This window comes from Arachis ipaensis, chromosome B8, assembly GCF_059453495.1.
Source record: "Arachis ipaensis isolate K30076 ecotype BB chromosome B8, ASM5945349v1, whole genome shotgun sequence".
In the NCBI taxonomy this organism is placed as follows: domain Eukaryota; kingdom Viridiplantae; phylum Streptophyta; class Magnoliopsida; order Fabales; family Fabaceae; genus Arachis; species Arachis ipaensis.
The window spans coordinates 6250914-6273256 of NC_142443.1; the positions used below are offsets into that span (position 1 = coordinate 6250914).

General features: G+C 32.6%; 3 protein-coding genes and 2 long non-coding RNA genes across 16 annotated transcripts; 2 read left to right on the forward strand and 3 right to left on the reverse strand.

Annotated features, from left to right (window-relative positions):
• Window positions 1-144: 144 nt before the first annotated feature.
• TGA9 (bZIP transcription factor family protein) lies at window positions 145-6950 on the reverse strand. 2 transcript variants are annotated; one of them, XM_016314486.3, is made up of 13 exons: window positions 6630-6946; window positions 6349-6524; window positions 6175-6263; window positions 5638-5720; window positions 5270-5488; window positions 4333-4377; window positions 4110-4169; window positions 3879-3956; window positions 3712-3757; window positions 2455-2726; window positions 2146-2367; window positions 486-628; window positions 145-392 (listed from the first exon to the last, which is right to left on the reverse strand). In XM_016314486.3, exons 2-13 carry the CDS (start codon window positions 6477-6479, stop codon window positions 299-301), a joined length of 1482 nt encoding a protein of 493 aa, XP_016169972.1. In that variant the 5' UTR covers window positions 6480-6524; window positions 6630-6946; the 3' UTR covers window positions 145-298. The 2 variants fall into 2 exon arrangements, with proteins under 2 accessions (XP_016169972.1, XP_020964346.1); XM_021108687.2 differs by lacking the exon at window positions 4333-4377 and having other exon boundaries at window positions 6630-6950.
• A 3128-nt stretch (window positions 6951-10078) lies between these two features.
• On the reverse strand, window positions 10079-13546 carry LOC107612763 (uncharacterized). 10 transcript variants are annotated; one of them, XM_088496347.1, is made up of 7 exons: window positions 13323-13546; window positions 13154-13204; window positions 12958-13009; window positions 12445-12481; window positions 11594-11696; window positions 11082-11178; window positions 10815-10953 (listed from the first exon to the last, which is right to left on the reverse strand). In XM_088496347.1, the coding sequence occupies exons 1-5, from the start codon at window positions 13395-13397 to the stop codon at window positions 11645-11647; spliced, it is 267 nt and encodes an 88-aa protein (XP_088352473.1). In that variant the 5' UTR covers window positions 13398-13546; the 3' UTR covers window positions 10815-10953; window positions 11082-11178; window positions 11594-11644. The 10 variants fall into 10 exon arrangements, with proteins under 10 accessions (XP_088352469.1, XP_088352472.1, XP_088352474.1 ...); XM_088496343.1 differs by lacking the exons at window positions 11082-11178; window positions 11594-11696 and adding an exon at window positions 10079-10524 and having other exon boundaries at window positions 10783-10953; window positions 12445-12603; XM_088496344.1 differs by having other exon boundaries at window positions 13154-13522.
• Window positions 10149-11536, forward strand: LOC148547079 (uncharacterized). Its single transcript, XR_015896158.1, has 2 exons — window positions 10149-10572; window positions 10663-11536. It is a non-coding gene; the product is annotated as an uncharacterized LOC148547079 (long non-coding RNA).
• Window positions 13547-16719: 3173 nt separating the features above from the next.
• LOC148547080 (uncharacterized) lies at window positions 16720-21301 on the reverse strand. Its single transcript, XR_015896159.1, has 2 exons — window positions 21164-21301; window positions 16720-20140 (listed from the first exon to the last, which is right to left on the reverse strand). It is a non-coding gene; the product is annotated as an uncharacterized LOC148547080 (long non-coding RNA).
• On the forward strand, window positions 19518-22223 carry MYR2 (Homeodomain-like superfamily protein). 2 transcript variants are annotated; one of them, XM_016314490.3, is made up of 7 exons: window positions 19518-19683; window positions 19765-19971; window positions 20070-20146; window positions 20537-20594; window positions 20683-20776; window positions 20890-20959; window positions 21119-22223. In XM_016314490.3, exons 2-7 carry the CDS (start codon window positions 19770-19772, stop codon window positions 21878-21880), a joined length of 1263 nt encoding a protein of 420 aa, XP_016169976.1. In that variant the 5' UTR covers window positions 19518-19683; window positions 19765-19769; the 3' UTR covers window positions 21881-22223. The 2 variants fall into 2 exon arrangements, with proteins under 2 accessions (XP_016169976.1, XP_016169975.1); XM_016314489.3 differs by having other exon boundaries at window positions 19545-19683; window positions 20887-20959.
• The last annotated feature ends 120 nt before the right edge of the window (window positions 22224-22343 follow it).

Below are 22343 nucleotides of genomic sequence, written 5' to 3' on the forward strand. Positions count from 1 at the left end.
TTTTTTCACTCTAATTCTATGTAGCTACTAAAGTTGCTCCCTCATCTTTCACATAAAATAAATAAACTCAGATTTACATTTACATTAAAATTAAAATATAAAGACACAAATGCACGCATGGGCGCAGAAGAGAAGATTGAAAGAGAGAAAAATAAATAAATATTTATATTATATATAGATATATTCTCTTCTAGTAGATGATGATGATGATGATGATGACACGTTCATTCTAAAGCAGCCCTAAAAAGAAATACCCCACTTGTAATTAACAACAGCTTTTAGGCCATGCATGGATCCATTAGAAGCTGGGGAAGTGATTCTGATGATGAGAAGGATGCACCATTTGCAAGTCAGTGGTTGTTTGGCATGAGTTATCATCGCTCATCAACGTCCTGTGATTAAATTATTATCTAACGATTCTTAACTAATAATTTCGCATGAAATTATCTGTACTTAAATTTAGAAGGAAAAAGATGATAACATACTCTCGTGGCCTTGATGCCCAAAGAGAACTAAGGGCGCGAAGGCGTCCATAATATTCTCCAATGACAATAAAACACCGTGCTGCTTGACGAACTGTTAGTAATCGACATAATTGATGAAGTGTTTGCTGTCTCAAATTATCAGCCTTGCACATGTTTAAAAGAAAAAGTTAATTGTGTAGTTAGAAATTAAAATAGGTATGTTCTAGACATAGAAAATATTCGTCTTATTCGATAATATTATTAGTAGAATTTAGATATAATTGCACATGGTTTCAAAGCGGTTGAAAACCGGTAAGATTGTCTTGGCTATTATATAAACTTGCATTGGACGGTTACTAGTCATGGAATAAAATAATATTATATTCTACCTAGGGTTTGTTTATGATGAGATTATGGATATCATATCTAGCCCCATCACTTTCTGAAACCAACTCCCGAGTGATACATTTTAATTAAGATGTTATATTAGAAGCTAATTATAAGCGTAATAAGTATACATCCCAATGGATAATCATAAACCCTAGTAGCCACAACTAGTGAAGGCAATTTGTCAACCTCGTTACCAATTTACACTAAGAAGAAAAACAAAAGAAAGCAACACCTACTGTATGTCATTATTAAGAAAAATGAAGAAGAACAAAAAACAAAAAAAGAGAAAAGGAAATCAATCATATTCTCAAGCAAAACCAAGATGATGAAATGATGGAGAAATGTTAGCTATGTAGTAATAGGTGGTAGGGATAAGGGGCACAAATTTGCGGCGCAAAATGTGCACGGAGCCAATGAATGAGCAGAAAAAAAAATACAAAATAATGGATTAGAAAGTTACGTATCAACTGATGTTATTATCATCTGTTACTGGAAAATGATATTATCAAATGATTTTGTAAAATCTAATGTCACACTATATAAAATTTAAGTCGGAATAAAAAAAAATCCGAAAAAAATCTTATGAAATTATATGGTAGAAATTCGATTTCTATTTACGAGTCATCTAGTTTAATTTTTATATTTTAACAGATTCATTAAAAATTTGTATATTTATCATAAAAACTTTCTCACTTAATATACTCTATCCCTATCAAAAGTGCCATAATAATTGTCTTAATTGTCGAAAAGTCAAATAGAAGAGAAATTAAAGATATAAAAACCCGTTCCCGGCCCCTTTGGCATCCAATTTCATCAACAACTATAGAGTTTATCAACCAATTAACATTTGAAACCTCATATTAGAAGTCACGTATGCATTCAAATCTTGTTTTGAAAATCATTAGTCAAACTAAAAATGGCGACAAAAACAGATGTCACCTGAGGCTTCACTTCACCAAATCTAGTAGTAAAAGATAAATTAATAAATGAAAAATAATCAATAATCAGTAGTTATCAAAATTTATTATTTTTAGATGTAAATTTAGTTTGTTTAGTTTAGTAATATAATGTATTTTTAACCGACAAAACAAAAACAGTTAAAACTTATTTTATTTAATATTTATTAATCGTTACAAATTGTTATTAAAAATTAAATAAGACAAATTCTGACTATTTTTTATTAATATTTTTTTGTTACCAAATGTTTTAGATTTTTAACTCACACTTTTAAATATTAATGGTTCAAAAATAATAAATTGTGCTATTACTTGTAATTAAATTGTTTAATTACCTGGCGAACAAAGCCTTCAAGATTGGCAAGCTTGCCCATGGCAACAACCATCTGTTGGACGCCGTCGACAATGGGGCCGCCGGCGATGGTGTCGACGAGAGACTGCTGGAGCTGGTCAAGGCCTTGAGAGAGAGCGTCCTCCGCTTGCTGTGAGGAATGGCGCAGGCCATACATTCCCATTATCTGTTGCTCCGCCAGTGGCTCCAACTGTTGTATCAACATCTGTTTACCACAATCTCAACATTAATAATCCCAATTTGTAATTAAGAATTTGAACCCTAGCTAGCTTAATTGAAATGCTATATTAACCGTGATGAGGTCGGAGGGCTTGAAACCACCGATCCAGAGGAAGCAGCGTTCAGCTTGGGAGGTCCACATGCCATTGATGAGATGGAAAACATCTGATTTAGCTGCGACACTCTTCAGCCTGAACAGCTCATCGTAATGTGACAAATATCCATCCACTATCCCTCTCATTTCCCCCTCCGACACCGCCGCCTGCACCCCGTTCCGGAGCTCCCCCATCAGCCGCTGCTCTTCCTCCAACCACCTTCCGTATTCCATGTCAAACATCGCACCTCCTGCATGCATATAAGTCCAATAACCACATCTTACATTATTAACCCTAATTCATTCATTCATTCATTATTATTATTATATAGTGCCGGTTCAAATTTGGATTGGTTTTTATTCATTATTATTTAATAATAATGTAGCTATATCTGTATATTATAAGTATTAAAATGTTTGGTTGATTTGGTGACTGGTGCAATGTGGCTACCACTGAAATTGACCCACCACCACCATTTTTATTCCTTCTCATTAAATAAATAATAATGGATTCGTTGTATGATATACTACATACAAGAAATTTAATTTAATTTTAATAGACTTAACATCGTGAGAAAATAATTTATATAATCAACCCAAATATTGTGTTATTTAATTTTATCAGTTTAAATTTCAGAGATAATGTGTTTACTTTTTCTCATTTTTATTTGATAGTTAACTTTTTTTTTAATTTTCTTCTCTAAATAAAGCCTAATAAAAAGTATCATATAAAGAGCACAGTATCATAATGGAATGATTCTGTGAAAAGCTAAAGTATATAAAGTAGACTTTACATATATCATATATGTTAAGAAAAGGTCTTACAGTTCATCAAATATATATATATATATTATATGCATGATCTAATCTATAAATTCTGGCCCACTATTGTTTCTATCATGTAGTTTAGTCTGTCATTATATAATTCAGATTCAAACAGAATTAGCCATAGGTGTTGGTCAAACTCAAGAGACTTGTCTTAAAAAAAATTAGCTTTCAATATCAAAATTTGACTTTTTATTTGGTATTCCAAGAATTTATACTTCACAAGAAAAGAAAAAAGATATATATTACAAGTAAATAAGGATTCACACAGCAACCATAGTTTCTTATTCCTATGTGTCAGCACTGAGTAATAGCTTCAAGTGTAAAAAGAATACTACAAACCAAAGTTTCAAAGAAACTGCACTTCAACATTATTTTTTTTCAAAGAAATAAAAATTGGTAAGAACTCACCAGAGCTTAGATTGCCTCCAACACCACCACAATCCATGAATAGTCCCTATTAAATTGAAGAGAGCTCAAATAGTAAGAACAAACATATACAAAAAGAGAACTTTATAATTTATATAGTATAACATAATAATTGATGAAATATATTTTAATATATATGAGTTTAGAACCTGAGAACGAGCCCTTTGAAGGTCTTGTTCAAGTTGTGTAAGCTTTAATCTACTTGACTCTAATTGCTGCACATAAGCCTGTTCCATAGACAACAAGAAAAATGTACTTATTATTCATTTTTATTAACATCCAATCATTTTTTGTCACCATTTACAATATATGCTATGCTTTAATCTTATCTCTTAACAACTATTTTTGAATTTGTGCAACCATATAATAATAGGACACACCTTTTTCCTTAGACGGCTTTTTCTTGCTGCCTCTCTGTTTTGAGCCAAACGTCTCAATGTCTGATAGCAAAATAATATAGAAAAAATAAATAAATGTAAAAGAAGTTAACATAGCTTCAATAATGCAGAAACTATATTATAAAATATAATAGAGAAGGAGATATAGATACAAAAAAAAAAGGTTTATGGAGAAATAATAATCTATGCTTTCATATTCAAACACCTTTGCATCAAGTGGTTTCTCTGATGTGGAACCAGCTCCCTTCCTCTGCAACTCAAGGGGGAAGAAAAAACTTATTTGAAACAGATTGATTATTTCAGAATAAATAAGAAAAAAAAAACTTATTTGAAACAAAAATTTATTTTTGCTAAAAACAATCAGTGTAGAATTTGGGACTAGAAAATCAGAAGAAAAATGTTTCCATAGCAGAAGCTTCTTGGTATAAAGAGGGAGGGAAATGAATACAAGTTTAGACCATGTTTAGGTAGCTAAGCTATTAAAGGGTGCTACAATTTTTTTCAATCCAAAATGAAAAAGAAAAGAAAAATATGATTATATTTTCTCACAGAATTTCTAGGAAGAGTTTCTGAATGCTGATCAAGTCCCTTAGACCATTTCTCTTGAGGCATGCAATAATCAATATGATAAGGGTAGCAAAAGGGATCATTTTCAGCCATTGTTTTTTGTGGCTTAGAACTTGAGTAGGAGAAGAAGAAGAAGAAGAATGAGAAGAAGAAGAGGATAGTAAACTTGGTAGGACACCGGGTTTAAAATGAGAAAACTTTGATACTTGATAAGTACTGAAAAGATTCTCCCTTTGTTTGTTTGTTTGTTTGTCAGTACTTTGTACACATCCATCCCTCTCTATTTCTCTCTCTCTTTCTCCATCATATTTCATGTCAGAATATATTCATCAGAAAATCCTTCAGGAATCAGGAAAACTCTGAGTTCTTTTGATTTTCCGATACATGTTGGGATCTGTGCTGTTCTATGTGAAGATAAGAGAGAGAGAGAGAGGGACTGATGTGGAACAGTAATAATTGCATCAAGTTTGAACTTTCCCTGAGATTTTGGGATATGGAAAAGAGTGAAACTGAGAGATTAAACAGTTGAGAAACAGTGTTGTTTTTGTGAAGATCAGAGTAAGCTAATAAGCTACCTTTTCATGAGGTGATTTGGCTTGTGATTGATTCTGTGATGATGAAGAAGGGCCTACTATTCTTGAGGCATCATGATGATCATGTTGAAGGTGGTGCTGATGATCTAAAGAAGAAGGTGTTGTTGCCTTTTTACTCATTGGAGATTCTGCTTCCAAGGGTGGCTCAGTTTTTGTTGAAAGTGCTGAATCAGTGCTTTCTCCTCCTGATTTTGAACCTCCCTAATTGCAAAGATTTAATTTTGATGAGCATGATTCAAACCCAACATGATTAATATTAATATTATTATTGTTTGAACTTGTTACTTGTAAGCATAAGAAACTTTATATTAATAATTTTGAATGGTCAAAGATGAGAGTAGTACTAGTACCCTTGAGGTTTGGTGAAATCTGATTGGCCATGAAGGGAACATTTCTAGTGTAGCTGCAGGTCTGGGTGCTGTTGTGAATAAAGCTGCAAGAATCACAAAAGTAAAATCTGAGAGGATCACCAAACCATAAAGGACTGTTGAAGCCTATACCAAAATAAATAATATCATAGAAAAAGAGAAGAGAAATGAGGAACCTAATCCTCCTCCTTTTGCAGCAGTTATGGAGTCAGTAGAAAAAATAAAGAAAGAAAGAAAATCATGCAAGGAGGGTGAGCCTTTCTAAGATTGTAAGCCCACGCCATCATAGCCTATTGCCTCAGAATCATTATGGTATTGGAAATGGTAACACTCTTTTCTCTCTTCACTTCTCTTTCTCTCTTAGCTTCTCTCCCCAATAACTCTGCATTATTATCATTATTTCTTTTCTTTTCTTTTCTTTTAGACACATTCAAACCTTCTTGAATTCTTCTTCTCCTCCTTCTTATGCTTATTATCTAACGTCACAAAAAACAAAACACAGAAAGGGGAAAACATTACGTGCTTTGCCTTCATCATTTCTTGCCTTTACTCCTTGCAGCACTATTGCCTCTTCCAACTCTCCAAAGTTAAAAGCATGTCCTTCATTACTATCAAACAAAAACATCATTATTAAACTAATTATTTCTAATTAACATCAGATCATATTATAGCATAAGGGAGAAGTTTAATTACATTAAGGTTGATGGATTAGCAGAATTAATTCCATGAAGAACACCATAAGAAGGGACATGGTGATGGTGGTGAGTTGAAGGCCCTGCCTCAGATAAACCAAGTCCTCCTCCTATTATTCTCTGGCTCCCCATGCATGCAACAACTCTTTTAGCTTCCTTACTCCATTCTCTTCTTCCCTGAAATAATATTTAGCATCACTCTAGTATGAATAAATATGTAAAAAGAAAAAAAGTGGTACATATTTATATATGGTCTAAACTTATATATATCTATGTGTTTACCTCTCTCCTATACTATAGTCTATAGATGATGATATCTAATATCTAAGTTTGTATTTGTAAGTTGCCTCAATAAGAGGGTCAAGTCTTTGTCTCAGATATGATGATATATCCTCTAACTCATAGCAAGTAGCAACCTTTTTTCCTTTTATCTTTCATGGGCTTGTGTCTTTGTCTCTGTCTCTATCTCTTTCTTTTTTTCCTTTACTACTTCTCTATGAAGAAACCTGGTTCATTATTGATTAATGCTTTGCCACTCTCTCTAACTTGAAATCATATTTCATTTCATTTTTGAAGAAAAAATATTAATTATGTGGTGCTTGCTTAACATACTGTCCCAGCAAACATGTCTCTAGCCCTTGTGGGCCTTCAAAGGTGGCTCAAATAAAAATTATATAAAAAATAAAAATTTTAAAAATTTAATAAAAAAAATGGAAATTGGACATGTGGGTTCTTGTGAAGGAAGGCACTAGAATCAGTGAGTCCTACTCCATTCTCTCTCTCTTGTAACCGCCTGTGTTTTCTTATTGGTTCCCTTTATGTACTTAAAAACAAATATGACTCTTGTATTTTTCAAATGCCTAGTGGGAACACAATAAATTCAGCAATGAGATAGATTAATTAAGTTTGATGAGACTTTGTTTTTTCTTTAGTATTTACTTTCCCATCAAAATATGGCCCCAAAAAAAGGGTGAAAAAGAAAGGTCAATCTTTGATATCCTTTTGAACCTAGGAGGACATTGCATTATTATTTCACTTTTTACAATTTAAGTTTGTGTAAAAAATATATAATTTAAGTTTTTAATATATTTATTAACAGATAAAAAAAAATTTACTAGTAATATATAACAACTTTAACATGTGTTGATAAAGTTGTGGTACTATAATGCCATGCCATTTCATTTCAACCAAAACATTATATTATTAGTATAATCTTTTGTTCATAAGCATATAGCATATTAGCAACCACTTTGTGTATTTAATCCCAGGTCTGAGATGGATTTGTTTGGTGTTATACTTCTTTGTTGATGAGTCAACATCCATTCCCTGTCACCACCTAAAACCATACCTCGTTAAGATTCCTTTCTACTTATAGAAATTGGAAAATCTGTTTCAGACCAATATAGTACTCATTGGTAATCATGAATTACTTGCTGCAACTTCATCTCATTTTTATGTTGTGCTCACAAATCCACCATTTAGATATCTCTACAACTATCTATTTGACTATAATATGAATAAATGGTAAGACAAATTCGTTACTAAAAAATTATCTGTTTTTTAAATTAGTTTTTTTTTTTAAATTTAAATTTAACTTTTAAAAATTTTAAATTAGTCATATTAATTTTTCTATTATTTTCATTGTTCATGACATTAAAGTTTATTAATATAACACATTAAATGATATATAATATTAGTTTAAATTAATATATTTTTTTATTTATTATGATTAGATGTAGTGTGTAAATTCTAGCAATAATATATCAATATAGAATATATTATAGTGATAATTATATTCAAATAATATTATTGGTCAAACTATTGTATAATAACCTTATCTACTAACCTTCGAAATTTAAAAGTACCCTAGAGAGAAGGACGTTATGACTTGAGGGTACATATATACTTATTAGGCAGAAGAGATGCATACTTTAAGTATTTATTTCCACACTTTCATAGTCTATTACTCTATACATATTAAAATGGAATGGGGCCAACATTATTGAGCACATAAATATATTAAGCAATATATGTCTATGTAGATAAAGAAGAGACAAAGAGATAGAGAGAGAGAGATGAGAGAGACTTTTATTGGTAATGGACCCATGAACTATTTTCATAATAAAGAGGGTAAATTTAAAGCATATATTATATCTTGTGCTCATCTAATACCTTTTATGCACTCCTACCAATTATTCCTCTATGATGCCAATCATAGGTCTTAAAAAAAAAGGTGGTTTGGTTCAAAACATAAAAACCCTCCTTGTGGATTAGGTCAATATGTATTTTTAAGTACATACATGGCTTTTGTTCCCAAAATACCTTACAGCTTCTTCATGTGGAAATGTTTATTTTTGACAACTTCTTAAGACAACTATAGATCATTCCATTCCACGAATCTATCACTTCCTTGAGCCGTAATTATTTCAACTCCATTGTAGAAAGGTGATTGGTCCGAATCAAAATCATGTAATTAATTATTATTTTGTTGATTATGTTCGAACTATGTATATTGTATGCTAAGTCCCGTTACTTGTCGTCTAAGCAAGTAACAAAAATAGCATATTTTATTTTTATTATAACATATTGTTGTACCTCCTACCTAGTAGCTAGGGCAATTTGCATCTTGGTCTAAATATGAATCGAGAATAATGTTGAGCAAGACTGTGACCATTGTCTTTCATTCATTGGAGGTGAAATGGCCATTTGCATATATCAACCAGAGATGTCATTTGTGGTGGGAATATATATACATATATATGTCGACAAAAATCATGGCTTACAATGATTGGCAATGGACCCTAGCTAGAGACCATAGAAAATTGTATATTTTGTATTGATCCCTTTTATATATTTGGTAATATGTTAAAATCACTCAATCAAACCTACAAATTTATACGTCACAAAATATGGAGAATAATGAACAAGAAATATTGAACCGGTGACCCCCCAATTAGTGTTCCCTAAATTGCTTAATCTTTTTATATATATATATATATATACAATTTTAATTCACTGTGTAAAATAATTTTATACATGTAGTTAATTATATATTGTCACGCTAGAAAAATAATTACTTTTATATTAACTGCGTGAATGATCTTCCAAAAAACGAATATAATTATACAACTGTATAAAACATTTTACACCATCAATATATCAAATGTCATGTCATGGCATGAGAGTTCGGCTATATTTTTATGTTGGTTGCCGAAGACCTAACACAACCCTCCTCCTTTATCCGGACTTGGGACCAACTATGTACCGCAAGTGTAACATAGGCGGAGTTACCGTCAATCTATCAAAATTAAACAAAATTAAACAGCCACTGGTAGTAGTTCAATAACAAGAGACTTAAATAGTATACATCCAATTCTAGTTCAAAATTGCTGTCAATTGCACAGAGAGAAGAACTATACAAAACATAACCCTTTTTTTAAAAAATATATATAATTTGGGTCGTGAAGATGAAGTTTAGTTTGGCTACAAAAATGGTTTACCTAAGAATACCCTACTCTTTTTGTGGTATGGGACATAGAGGTTCAAAGCCCAATAAGATAAAGGCATTATTACACTACTTTAGCAACCGAGCCTATGCAAGGAGAAGCCTTCAGAATCGGCTTGGATCAGAATCTGCCCCATACTCCTTTTTGTTGCTTATCAAAATCTGCTTTAGTTTTTTTCTTCTTTATTTTTTTATTCAAATTTGTTAACAGAGTCCATACCCAAAATAAAAAAAGAAGAGCAAAAATTTGATACCAGAAGGACAGCCAAATTGTACTACTTGGACATAAGCGTTGTAATCTTAAAAGATTAATTAAATTTGTAATTATAAACTCTGAACCCTAACTCCTAAATCAGGAGTTTATGCAAAACAAGAGGAAAATCATGCACAGATAAGACATGTAGTGGTTACCTAAGCTTGAAGGGAAGGAATTTTATATATACACCCAAAAAAACAAAAGAAGGATCTTAGATCCACCACCGGACGACTGGCCAGAGTATGTACATGTGTGGTTCTGTGCGTGCGCATGCACATGCGTGTCTTGGATAGTGAAGGATGATCTTGAATTCTGAATCTTATCATCATCCATCGATGGCGGAGGTAAGGCAGGAGCTCAATATGCTGCATGATAAGATGAGGATGCAAGTTGTGCCTAAGAAGGAGCAGCCCCACCTGCAGTTATGCAACATGATATATATATATATATATATGAACATAAAGGTTATTACTCAATTCTCACAACTACTGTCCAGAACCTAAAGCTTATTATTCAAATCACCAACAATCAAATGTTTCTTCACTTTTGAACAGATATTCTTGTGTTCATGTAAAACTTTCCTTACAAACTCAAATGTGGCTCAACCTTGAACCGATACCAAAGGACTGTGTAAGAATATATAAATCATGCTAAACAACCATCAAGAAAATTACCGGCGAATCCTGCACAGGCAGAAGAGAACACTATCACAGGTGGTGCTTGAATTGCAGAGAGGTCTATGTCAGTACCATGTTATCAACTTCTAACCGGAGTATGAAAGCAAAGGTACAATCCTAGGAATCTTTCTCCACCACATAAGTAAAAGCAGAATGACACTTCAATACCTATGAAAAGTGAATTTTATATACTCCAATGTGCAAATCATGAGAGATAAAAACAATAAGAACCACACTGCAAAATATATCATGCTGCAAAGTGATTGAACAGTTACAAATTGCAAAATCACACTAACAGGAAATGGATCCAGCAAGAGGATAATTTTGGCACGGTCGGAGTTCGCTGTTAATTAAAATGCATGAAGATCTTCCTGGGAAAGCAACCAACGTTATCTACATTCAAACAGAACCGATCCAAATTGGAAACGATAATGATGGTACAAATTAGAAATGATAATAATGGACAAGATTGTGTAGACAGTAGGCAGCATCTTTAGAGGCTCTGAAAACTAAAATAAAAATGCCTCAACAAAAATGTTTCAAAGGTGGTGAGTCAGAAAGCAACTTTTAGAAAGGCTAACTACAGAAAACAACAAAAGCTTAACCCTCCCAACACATTATCCTGTCCCCTCTGCTCTGTGAATATCAAATACCTACCTAATACAAAGACTTAGTCATTGACAAAAGCATTATGTATGCAGTAGTCATGAAAGGAATGAACTGAAACTCACAATAAGTTCTTCTATTTCAAGGTTGATTTATGATTCTCTTGCTAATTAAAAAGAATGATCAAAGTCAACTTACTTACATTTAAAGTGGCAATGTGATTCTATAGGTCAAGGGGAGGAAGCAAGAGCAGCTAGGTCAGCCATTGTTCCATTGATGCCAAAGGAAAGTTTGCAAGGCACCTCCTAAGAATACGGAGGCACCACAATCATGCAAGAATAGTTTAAAATTTAAATACCCCAGAACACTCTCAAGTTAAATTGAATTGAAGTCCCCATTCTAGTTTATAAGATGAGTTCTATGATTCAAAATTGTCTAGACTTGCCCTGAGTTTAGGTGAACTCTCAAGTTTGATTGCTTTTCCCTAAAAGAATTATTTTAGGTAGCTAACAGCTTTGCTTCGTACACTAAGTTGTTAATAAAAAACGAACCACTTTGCCATGATGGGATGAAAATATGAAGAAATCACAGATTCTTAGCGACGATATCTTCATGATTTTGAATTAAGAGAACATGTATCTTTTAATGGTTGTATTTTTTAAGTAGGTCATATGTTGCTCTTAAAACATGCAAAAGAATATTACCAATTGTTTAGGATTCTTAATTTTAAGAGTTCTATAGCCATAGATATAACATCTTCAAAGATTTAGAAACAGGGAAAACCGGAGCCGAACAAAAAGGAAAAGTAAAGAAAAAGTAAATATATAAAAAGAGAACTAAAAAAACCTAAAGATGCATTTGGTTTGTGTTTTCATTTTCTTTTTTTATTTCTAGTATTTTCAAATCCTGTTTTCTGTTTCCACTTTTTATTTTCTCTTTGTTCTTCGCAAAATTCTGAAAACAAAAAATATTAAAAATAAAAATAGAAAATAAAAGCATAAACCAAACGCATGAAAAGGAAACTCGAGTGGAAATAAAAGGTAATGAACTTACACCAATGAGAAAATGCAACCACATAGGTCCGGCAATACTGCATTAGAGAAAAATCAAAGTGCTTTTGATAAATAGAAGCATTTGATACGTGAAACTTGTAATCTTTTTCAGTGGATGGAATGGAACATTTAGCATAATCTTCTGAGAAAATGAGCAAACCTACAAGTTTATTATTTAAAATTAAAACTCTAGCCTATTACTATGAAAATTACAGCTTTCCGAATGGAAGTGGTGATATTTCCATAATTACAAGTAAATCAAACTTTGAGAATCTCTCAACCCCAATCTATGTCCCCACTGAACTTTAAATGTAATGCATCTTAATAGCCACAAAGACCTAAGCATTACACATGCATGTTATTCCATCACAGCCAAGCTCATATATGCAATTCCTCTTTTATGGTTTTTAGGTTAAAAAAAAGGAAGCTAACATGTCTAGTGAGACAAACATACATGCACAATACAGATGTGATCAGAAAAATCAGTCCCCAAAGGATGGGAAAAAAAGCATACCATTGTTGAATCCATAAAATGCACTTGTAGTGGCACCAATAGCATAACCAATCTGCGCAACATTAAAACCCACGAACAAAGATTACAACTTTAAAACACCCATATAATTAAAAATAGTAAAATTCAATTTTGATGGCAGGGGATTGCATCCTACACTACACTCAATATTTCTTCCCATTTTATTTATTTTATTTACCATACAAAAGCTATCCCTGATGAAAGGGAGAACAGTCCAATGAGCAGTTTCCTGAAGAAAACAAAAAGAAGGTGAGAATAAAAAGCACATGCAATGTTTGTTGAAAAAGAAAGAGAAAGTGTTATAAGAATCCTCAATACTGAGTAGCATAATAGGATAAGACATATACAAACGAACGAACGACGTCGTTTGAAAGCGGAGCTGCGCAGTGATGGCGGTAAGATTGGAGGGTGCCATCTGCCATGTCAGCCACAGTGACTGGTGCTGCCTGCTGCGATTTTCGTGTTCGGAATCGGAGGAGACAAATCTAATGTGTGTAGTTTTAGTGTTTTACACTTTACGCTTCTAAGTTCTGACTTTTTTTTTTAATTTTTTTAATCCCCTAATAATTTCTCCAAGTCCAAGGGTATAATTCAACTTTTTTGAGTTACCGTAACAAACAAGATTGGAGGTTTAATCAAGGAAAAAATTGGTATTTATTTTATAGGTTAACGGCTTAAAAAGTAGTGTCTATTTACTAAAAAAAGGTTAAAAATTAATTTTTAATTTAAAAGATATAAAAATAAATTATTCTTAAAAATTCAAAACTTACCACAAAAGGTAAGTTAAGCAAAAGTTAGACAACAATTAATAGACACCAAATCTTGCTATAGAGCCAATAAAATATTTGTACAATGTGTATAATAAGTTATATAATTTAAAAAATGAACATCACCATAGTACAATGGGTTATATAATTTAAAGGGAAAAAGACAAATAGATCTCTGACTTTTCAAATTTTTGACAAATACATCCCTGACAAAATTTAAATACAAAAAAATCCCTGACTTTAACAAACAGAGGACAATTTAGTCCTTCTGTCTATTTGCCTCTCATACACCAAACGGAACTGGCTGATCAGATGTCCGTTACGGTGCCACGCTGGAAGTAGAATAAAGTTCGAATGACAAATAAGTCCTTGACGTCATTTTGCAAATAAAGTTCGAAGGACAAATAGGTCCTTGAGAATTTTTTTTTTCAAAATTAATAAACTCCTTTCCTAAATGCACTAATGCTAATTTAATACATAAATGATGCACAAATGAACTAATGCTAACTTGATGCATAAATGAACTGATACTAACTAATGCCACTGGTATGATGAAAACTGAACTAATGCAATTTACAAATTCTAATATAATACACAAATACACTAAAACTGAACTAATGCAATTTAAGAAAAAAAAAAGTAGAAACAGAACAAACCCAATTTCTACAATTTTAATACAAATAATTTAAATAGTAGAATACAACAAGTTAACTATATTTCAAAATACAAGTATAATTTTATAAACTAAATTCTCATAATAGAAGCATAATGAAAAAAAAAATCTCAATGACCTATTTGTCCTTCGAACTTTATTTCCCTTCCAGTGTGACACCGTAACGGACACCTAGACACCGTTTCAGCCACGTCAGCCAATTCCGTTTAGTGTATGAGAGGCAAATAGACAGAAGGACTAAATTGTCCTCTGTTTGTTAAAGTCGGGGACTTTTTTGTATTTAAATTTTGTCAGAGATGTATTTGTCAAAAATTTGAAAAGTCAGGGACCTATTTGTCTTTTTCCCTAATTTAAAAAATGAACATCACCATATTATTCAGAATAATCGTACTAGGGATAATATAATAAACATCTCATCCCAAAAAGTTTCAACTGATGAGAAAAGATAACACTAATGGTTATATCTCTAATACTTCCCTAAACCTCCATTGTACACATTGTACAAATATTCTATTGGCTCCCTATACTTTCTTATAGGGACCATAGAATTGGCCTAATTTATAATTTAATTTCTATGTGCTATTAAAGGCTAAAAAATTTTACATAGAAAAAAAATTTATATATAATTATTTTTATGTAAAGTTTTTAATTGATAATTATTTAACCATTTTCAAATAACAATTTTAAATATGTAAGTTTTTGTCACCTTACATGGAATATGAGTTAGTGGTGGACAACAATTAATTTTCATGTCATTTATTTTTGAAATTAATTTTTGTCTAATAACAATAAAAATTAAACTCTTTATTATTCTATGAGAAGGGAGATTTTTAAACTAAAAGCTATTTATATGTCACAATTTAAAAAAAAAAACATCAATAATCTAAAGATTTATTACTTCTGCCTTTCAAAGAGAAAGAGAATTAATTAAATTACTTCTTCTGTTATCACAATTAACCATTTTCTAATTGTAGAGACATTATCTATCTAATTTTCTATGATGTCATTCTGATGAGCGTCTTACATTAGTTTCTACTTTTATTTGTTTCTCAAACAAACAGATATATTTTTTCATCCATAATTTAGCTTTGGACTGCCATTGGTGGCACTTTATAACTCATCCTTTAATATAGAATCATATTCTCTTCTCTGTAGGGTATATCTGCATATCATGCATAACATTCAAGCCAGTCTCTATTGAATTAGATATCCAATCAATCAAACATAGTCATATTCAAAGATGACAATGTTCTAAACAGAAATGGAATAGATGATCAAGCTAAATAAAATTAGCTTATAAAAGTAATCATTATAGCAAAATTAAATGGTTAGAAAAGTTGAGAACAGTGCAAATGTCAACCAATTAGCCAATTTTTATTAGGAGAAAAGTTGAAGGGAACATCAACTTCTAATCTTGTTAAACATAAATTACATCTAAACATAGCAACCTGCCACATATGATATCATTATATCAATGCTAATTAGGACTTAACACATTCATAATAATGATATAAAAAAAGAAGCATCTGATTGCAATAAGTATAAAGCTAGGTGGGGGAGTGAGAATCCATTTTTTGTGGCTTTTGGAGAAGAAGAATATAACTACATTCTTTACTTGAGAATATGATTTTATGGGCTTTAATAATCTGGTGAGTTAAGATTCTCATGTTCTCATTCCATAAGAATCTTTGAAAACTTTCATCATTTTCCTTACTTTTTTTTTTCTCCCTCTCTTTTCCCCTCAAGGAATATCATTCCGTGGTCATTTCTCGCTTTGCATTTCTTCAACCAATGCCATCATGCATGTGGCTCAACCAAAGTTCATATTAATCAGTACTAGTAACCGTCTCAATGATGGTTTTTGCTCATGATTGACCATCTAGACTACAATTTGATTCCCACTTGTCAAGTGCTTCTCATTTCAAAGTTTCTTCTTGCACTAACAAGTGAATCTATCTTATTGCAACATGCAGGGGAGAAAAAGCAATGAACTACATTAACTTCCTGTGTAATGTGCATTTAGGCTATAGTTTTAGAGATTTAAATGACAAATCAAAGAGTTAGTATCATTATCATGCATGTGTGTGTAATATCGCCTAGCTAAACTTAAAAGAAGTAAATATATTTTACTGAAAATTAAAAAGAATAAAATTTATGTCCCATGTCTCAAGGTGGGACACCCCACCATGTTGGAAGATAAAGGCAATTTGGATACTCCTAAAAAGAGATAAGTAATCCATTGTTCTGTACAAAACATACTCTTTAAAGATGCCAACGACTTGAGAGTAGTAAAGTTTCCTAGAAGCATGAACATGATATCTATATATATATATATATATATACACCCTCAAACAGAATCAAAAGCATGCATTATGCATGCATGGTTTTGAGCCAAAAAGAATTAAAGAAATGACTTGGACTTGTATCAACAAGGTTATCATTGTATGGTTCTGATTACATTAAAGGCAATTAATCTTCATCATTAAGACAATAACATCTCTAATTGCATGGTCAAAAATGATATAAAATTAATCAGCACTTCATAACTAAGACCTCGAACAACTGGTGGAAGCACAAAAAGAAGCAAGCATAAAGGTCAGTTCTCTTTATTCTCTTCCAGTAACATCCTCGATTTTATGCATCTTTTCTTTTCCAGAGTCACTTGGGAGAAAACATTGAAGAACTCTTATATTTCAGCTATGAAATAATACATTCTATACACAAAAAAGAGTAGAATTTCTTGGGCTGCATATAGAGCTATAATTGTTTCCATTGTTCTTTTTGAACGAATTTTATAAATCATGAAAGACTTGTAGCAATGCCAAAGATGACAACTTTAAAATTCAAATGGATCCTCTAGCCGAGTGGTTATACCAAGTCCATCTAAGGAGCAAGTAAGGTTCCATAAAAGGCAGAAAAAGTGGCAAATAAATCTTCATTGGCCAATTTATTCCAATCCACATGCCAGGAAACTATTTAGAAACTCAGCTTTAACTTTGCTCAAAAGTCTCTCACAGATTCGCTGGCCGCATTATATATTCTCAAAAATCAGAATCAAGAACAAGAACAGGAACATGGAGTAGAAGTGATATGAAGATACTATTCAAGGAATATTTGGCCTTTTTTTTCCTTCTAATTTTAGTGGTTTCTATAAGTTGTCTAAAAAATGTTTTATCTTAGTATGTCTTTAGCACCTGATGAATGGAGTTCAGCATATCATATTCTTTTGATAAATAGCACACTTTTGATAAACAACACTCTCTCCTTCTACAAGTGGTTTTGTGTTTATTTGACATAAAATTTATTCTATATTAGCTGTTAATCATTTAGTTGTTATATTCATGGGATTTTATTAATCACCCCATCTTACACCACTTACTCTTATTGTACAACACTAGGACATCATTATCTTTACAATTGAATAATGCAGATTTTCATGCAGTTGACACATGCATATGCATTGCCTGTGGAATGCACGGTTTTAATTAAAACTGAATCAGATTCTAATGCATTTATTTCTGTTGTTTATAGTGGTTTAGCATGGTATATGCCTTGCATTTACACTTCCTAGCTATATCTCCAGATGTGCCTATCTGTTTTATTTGTATATAAAATTCAATAATTGGCCAACTAATCTACCATTTTCTGTTTCTTAAAGAGTATATCATGTAGGTCTAAATGCATGGCTCTATCCAAAGAGCATCCACTTAATGAAAAAATTCTACGTGGATAAGAACAAGTGTTCACAACACTATAAAGTATAAAGCTGGTTACATCAGGAATGAAAAAAATGCATTGATTCATAAATGAGAATCCACTACATTAACCATGGTACAAGTCAAGGGCAATGTGGAAGGAAAGTAGTCCTATATATATTGTAATAGACTAATAGTACTGCAATTAACCGAATGCAAGTATAAAAGCAAGTACAATTCTGGCTTTCCCTTTTTCTCTTAGGTCCCTTATGCTTAGGATTCTAGAGGATGGGGCCTGTGTTTTTCTGCCAAAGAAAGAATGAGAAGTTCTGGGCCCAATTTTCTCTTATTTTAAACGGTGGGGGATGAATAAGTACCAAACTTATTGAAGGAGACAAAACAGAACGTATTCTTATTCTATTCTTTACCTCCAAACAGTCCCAATAGGAAGCATCTTGCCACAATATATATATATATATATATATATATATATATAATTTACTAACCTTCTCTTGTATCCAATGGTGCCTTAGTCAATCTTTCTTATAGTTTCACCAATAAAAACCAATTAAGATATTTATTGATGTCTTTGTCTGCAAACTTTACCGTTGATAATTCAACCACCCTGTATATCATGCTTATAAATAACTATTATCCATAATGTTCATTGAGGACTAATAAAAATGACACCAAGTTCAAGATGTGGAATAAAAAATTTATTAGACTTCTTAACTTCTAAGAATCTTCCTCTACATCAAGATATCAGATTCCCTAGAACTAAGTCATATATATATTAAACAAATTTGGGAATATGATTCCCACCTTTACTTGGAAAAAAAAACGTATAAGAATGCACATTAGGTTAAAATTTGAAGGATCAATTCTGGAACCTAATGCAGTTAGGAAAATGATAGCAGCACATCACTTTCTCTTTATAAAAATTATAATTTATGAGCAATTCCTCCACAGGAAATACAGAATGTACATGGATATAGTCTGTCCAATAAAAAATTTGCAAAATTTTATTTCCAAAGTTGCACTGCATAACTAAACGAAAAATGCTATGAAAAGAATCCAAAATTTTGCTAAAATGACGTGAGATATTTATTTACTCTGAACTAAGAAAGCAAGCCATTATGTATACATCTAGCAAATATTTAAGTTTACCACACAAAGTTTTATGTCATTGTTTTAACTAAAATGTACAGCACCATCTGAGAATGGAAAGTGGAAATAGAGAACTTAGGCCCACAAGTGAACAAAAGTAGGAAGGAATATGATATTTTCATGTCACCACACACAAGCATTTGAGTTTGTTTTTCTATTGGTTCTATCCAAGATTCTATGGGTTACTAACTCCCCACTATTTCTCAGATATAAATACCACCCCTCAGCATGCATTCCCCTAAAGAGAAGTGTGCATGCATTGGAGAAAGAAGAACAAGAACACAGATTTTACACAAAGTCTTCCACTCATTAGAATCAGAAACCAGTAAGAATAGTTGAAAATCGAGCACTATCTAGTTGCATCTTCCAGAGGAAGAAAAGTGATCCAGAGAATAGAAGCCATCAGGTAAAATACTAAATACACAACACAACTGGGCTACACAGTTGTTATTGAATATGTCAAGGTTCTAATACCTGGCCTTTTTAGGTGTGATGTATCATCATCAAGGGAAGAACATGCACTCTTCTTCAAGAATGCCAATCCCCTCTGAGAGGCACATGTTCCTTCAAACAGGAAACGGGTCTGGTGATTCTGGACTTGTTCTCTCAACTGATGCTAAGCCACGATTGAAATGGACGCCGGATCTTCATGCCAGGTTCATAGAAGCAGTGAACCAGTTAGGTGGAGCTGACAGTGAGTATACACATAACATATCCACTTTTGGATAACTAAGTCTTGTGGAATATAGAATTTGAGGTTCACTAATGCATAGTGCAATCTTTTTATTGTAGAGGCAACTCCAAAAACAGTAATGAAACTCATGGGGATTCCAGGTCTTACTTTATATCATCTGAAGAGCCATCTGCAGGTAAAAATCATCAACAATCTGTGTTAGAACAAGACTTTAGTTTCCATCTATTGGTTGTGCAAAGTTTCATTTTCATTAGTCATTGCAAGCAATTTGAATTTCAGTATCATTCATCTAAAGTTGAGAATCAAATATAGTTTTATGTTGAACAAAGTCTCTACCAATAAGATTTATAACTGAATTTTCACTTCGTTGCGTAGTAAATGCTTCTTCATTTAAGAGTTCCACACCATGTGAATCAGAAGGATGTTACAGATTGTGAAGGTTGCGGATTATTTTATTTTATTTGTTCTTTTCATATTCTCCTAAATGAAATTTTGGAATTGCCATAAATATTTTTCATCACTATTTTGGAATTGCACACCTGATCCTGTTTCCTTTTGTCATCAGAAGTACAGATTGAGCAAGAATTTGCATGGACAAACTAACACTGTAACACACAAAATCAGTAAGAGAACAATCTCTTCCATTTCATTGAATCTACTTAGAAACCAGAGAGCCTTTTTTGTTCTGAACAACAAATTTTATCTTACCAGCAACAAATGCGGGGGCAACAACAAGTGAAAGATCACTTTCAGAACCCAGTGGAACTCATATGAACAAGTTAAGCCTTGGCCCACAGGCTAACAAGTAAGAAAAACCAATCCTTTTTTGTCACATGCTTCATGCTTGTGTAATCTAGTTTGTTATAAACATTCTACTACTCAAGGAATTTATGTTAATGATAATTGTCCTTGTAGCAGAGATTTACATATAAGTGAGGCACTGCAGATGCAAATTGAAGTGCAGAGAAGGCTAAATGAACAACTTGAGGTGAGTCGAACGCTTAACCAAAGCAAATTAACTTGGTATAAGAAAATTTTGAGGCACTAAAAACATATTTAAGCCTGTAAAATTTCTTGCACATATTTCTTTGCACGACAACTCTACAAGTTTTATTGAATACTAACAATTCATTCTGGACTGGTTCAGGTACAAAGACACTTGCAGCTTCGGATAGAGGCACAAGGAAAATACCTGCAGTCTGTGCTAGAGAAAGCTCAAGAGACACTTGGTAGACAAAATTTGGGAATGGTAGGACTTGAAGCTGCCAAAGTTCAACTATCAGAGCTGGTGTCCAAGGTCTCCTCCCAGTGCTTGAACTCGGCATTTTCAGAGCTGAAGGAACTACAAGGATTTTGCCCCCAGCAACCACAAACCAACCAGCCAAATGATTGCTCAATAGATAGTTGCCTCACATCTTGTGAAGGGTCACAGAAGGAGCAAGAGATACAGAATGGTGGGATAGGTTTAAGGCACTTGAATGGCCATGGCCATGCATTCATGGAAAGAAAGGGAGGCACAGAAGCTCCTAAATGGAGTAATGAAGTGAAAAACAACACATTTCTAGCTCCATTAGGCAAGAATTCAGAAAGAAGTAGCTATGGTGCAGAGAGAAGCAGTGGAAACTTGTCTATGAGCATTGGACTTGAAAGGGAAACTGAGAATGGAAGCAGCATGTATACTGAGAGTCACACTCACACAGATGGTGAGTTCTGGCACAGAAACAGCAATAGGACAGAACCAAAGAATGAAGCAATGGATGGAGGAAGAGGTTCCCATGATTATAGGTTGCCTCCTCCATACTTTTCAGCAGCAAGATTGGACTTAAACTCACATGGAGATAACAATGAAGCTGCAACAACAACAACAAGCTGTAAACAACTGGATTTGAACAGATTCAGTTGGAGCTGATGAGAGGCCTAACTAACTATGGATAGATACAGAGAAGAATAATGGTTCTTCAAGATTTGATTCAGCATAAGTTGGAGGATTGTAGGAACAGTGTGTTATTATTTTGCAATATCATCTGGTCTATCTTTGAATCCAACAAGTGGCCAAATATATATTTATATGTCTTTGTTAACTGAATGAAATAAGTTGCAACATCAAAGACTAATGATTAGCTTGTAAACAGTAATGATAAAAGAGATAGCTTCAGCAGGATATAGACATATAGTTTTTGTTATTTCTACCAAATTCAAAGACACCATAACATATTTCTTAATGGCAACAACATTTTTATACATGCTACTAATTAAGTGATGTTTTATATTATCATTTCAGCGGAACAACTAAACAGTGCCTCAACCTCCATTAATAAATTAATACGGAAAAGATGGAGTTGCAACAATTATTCGTTATTATCCAATTGCTG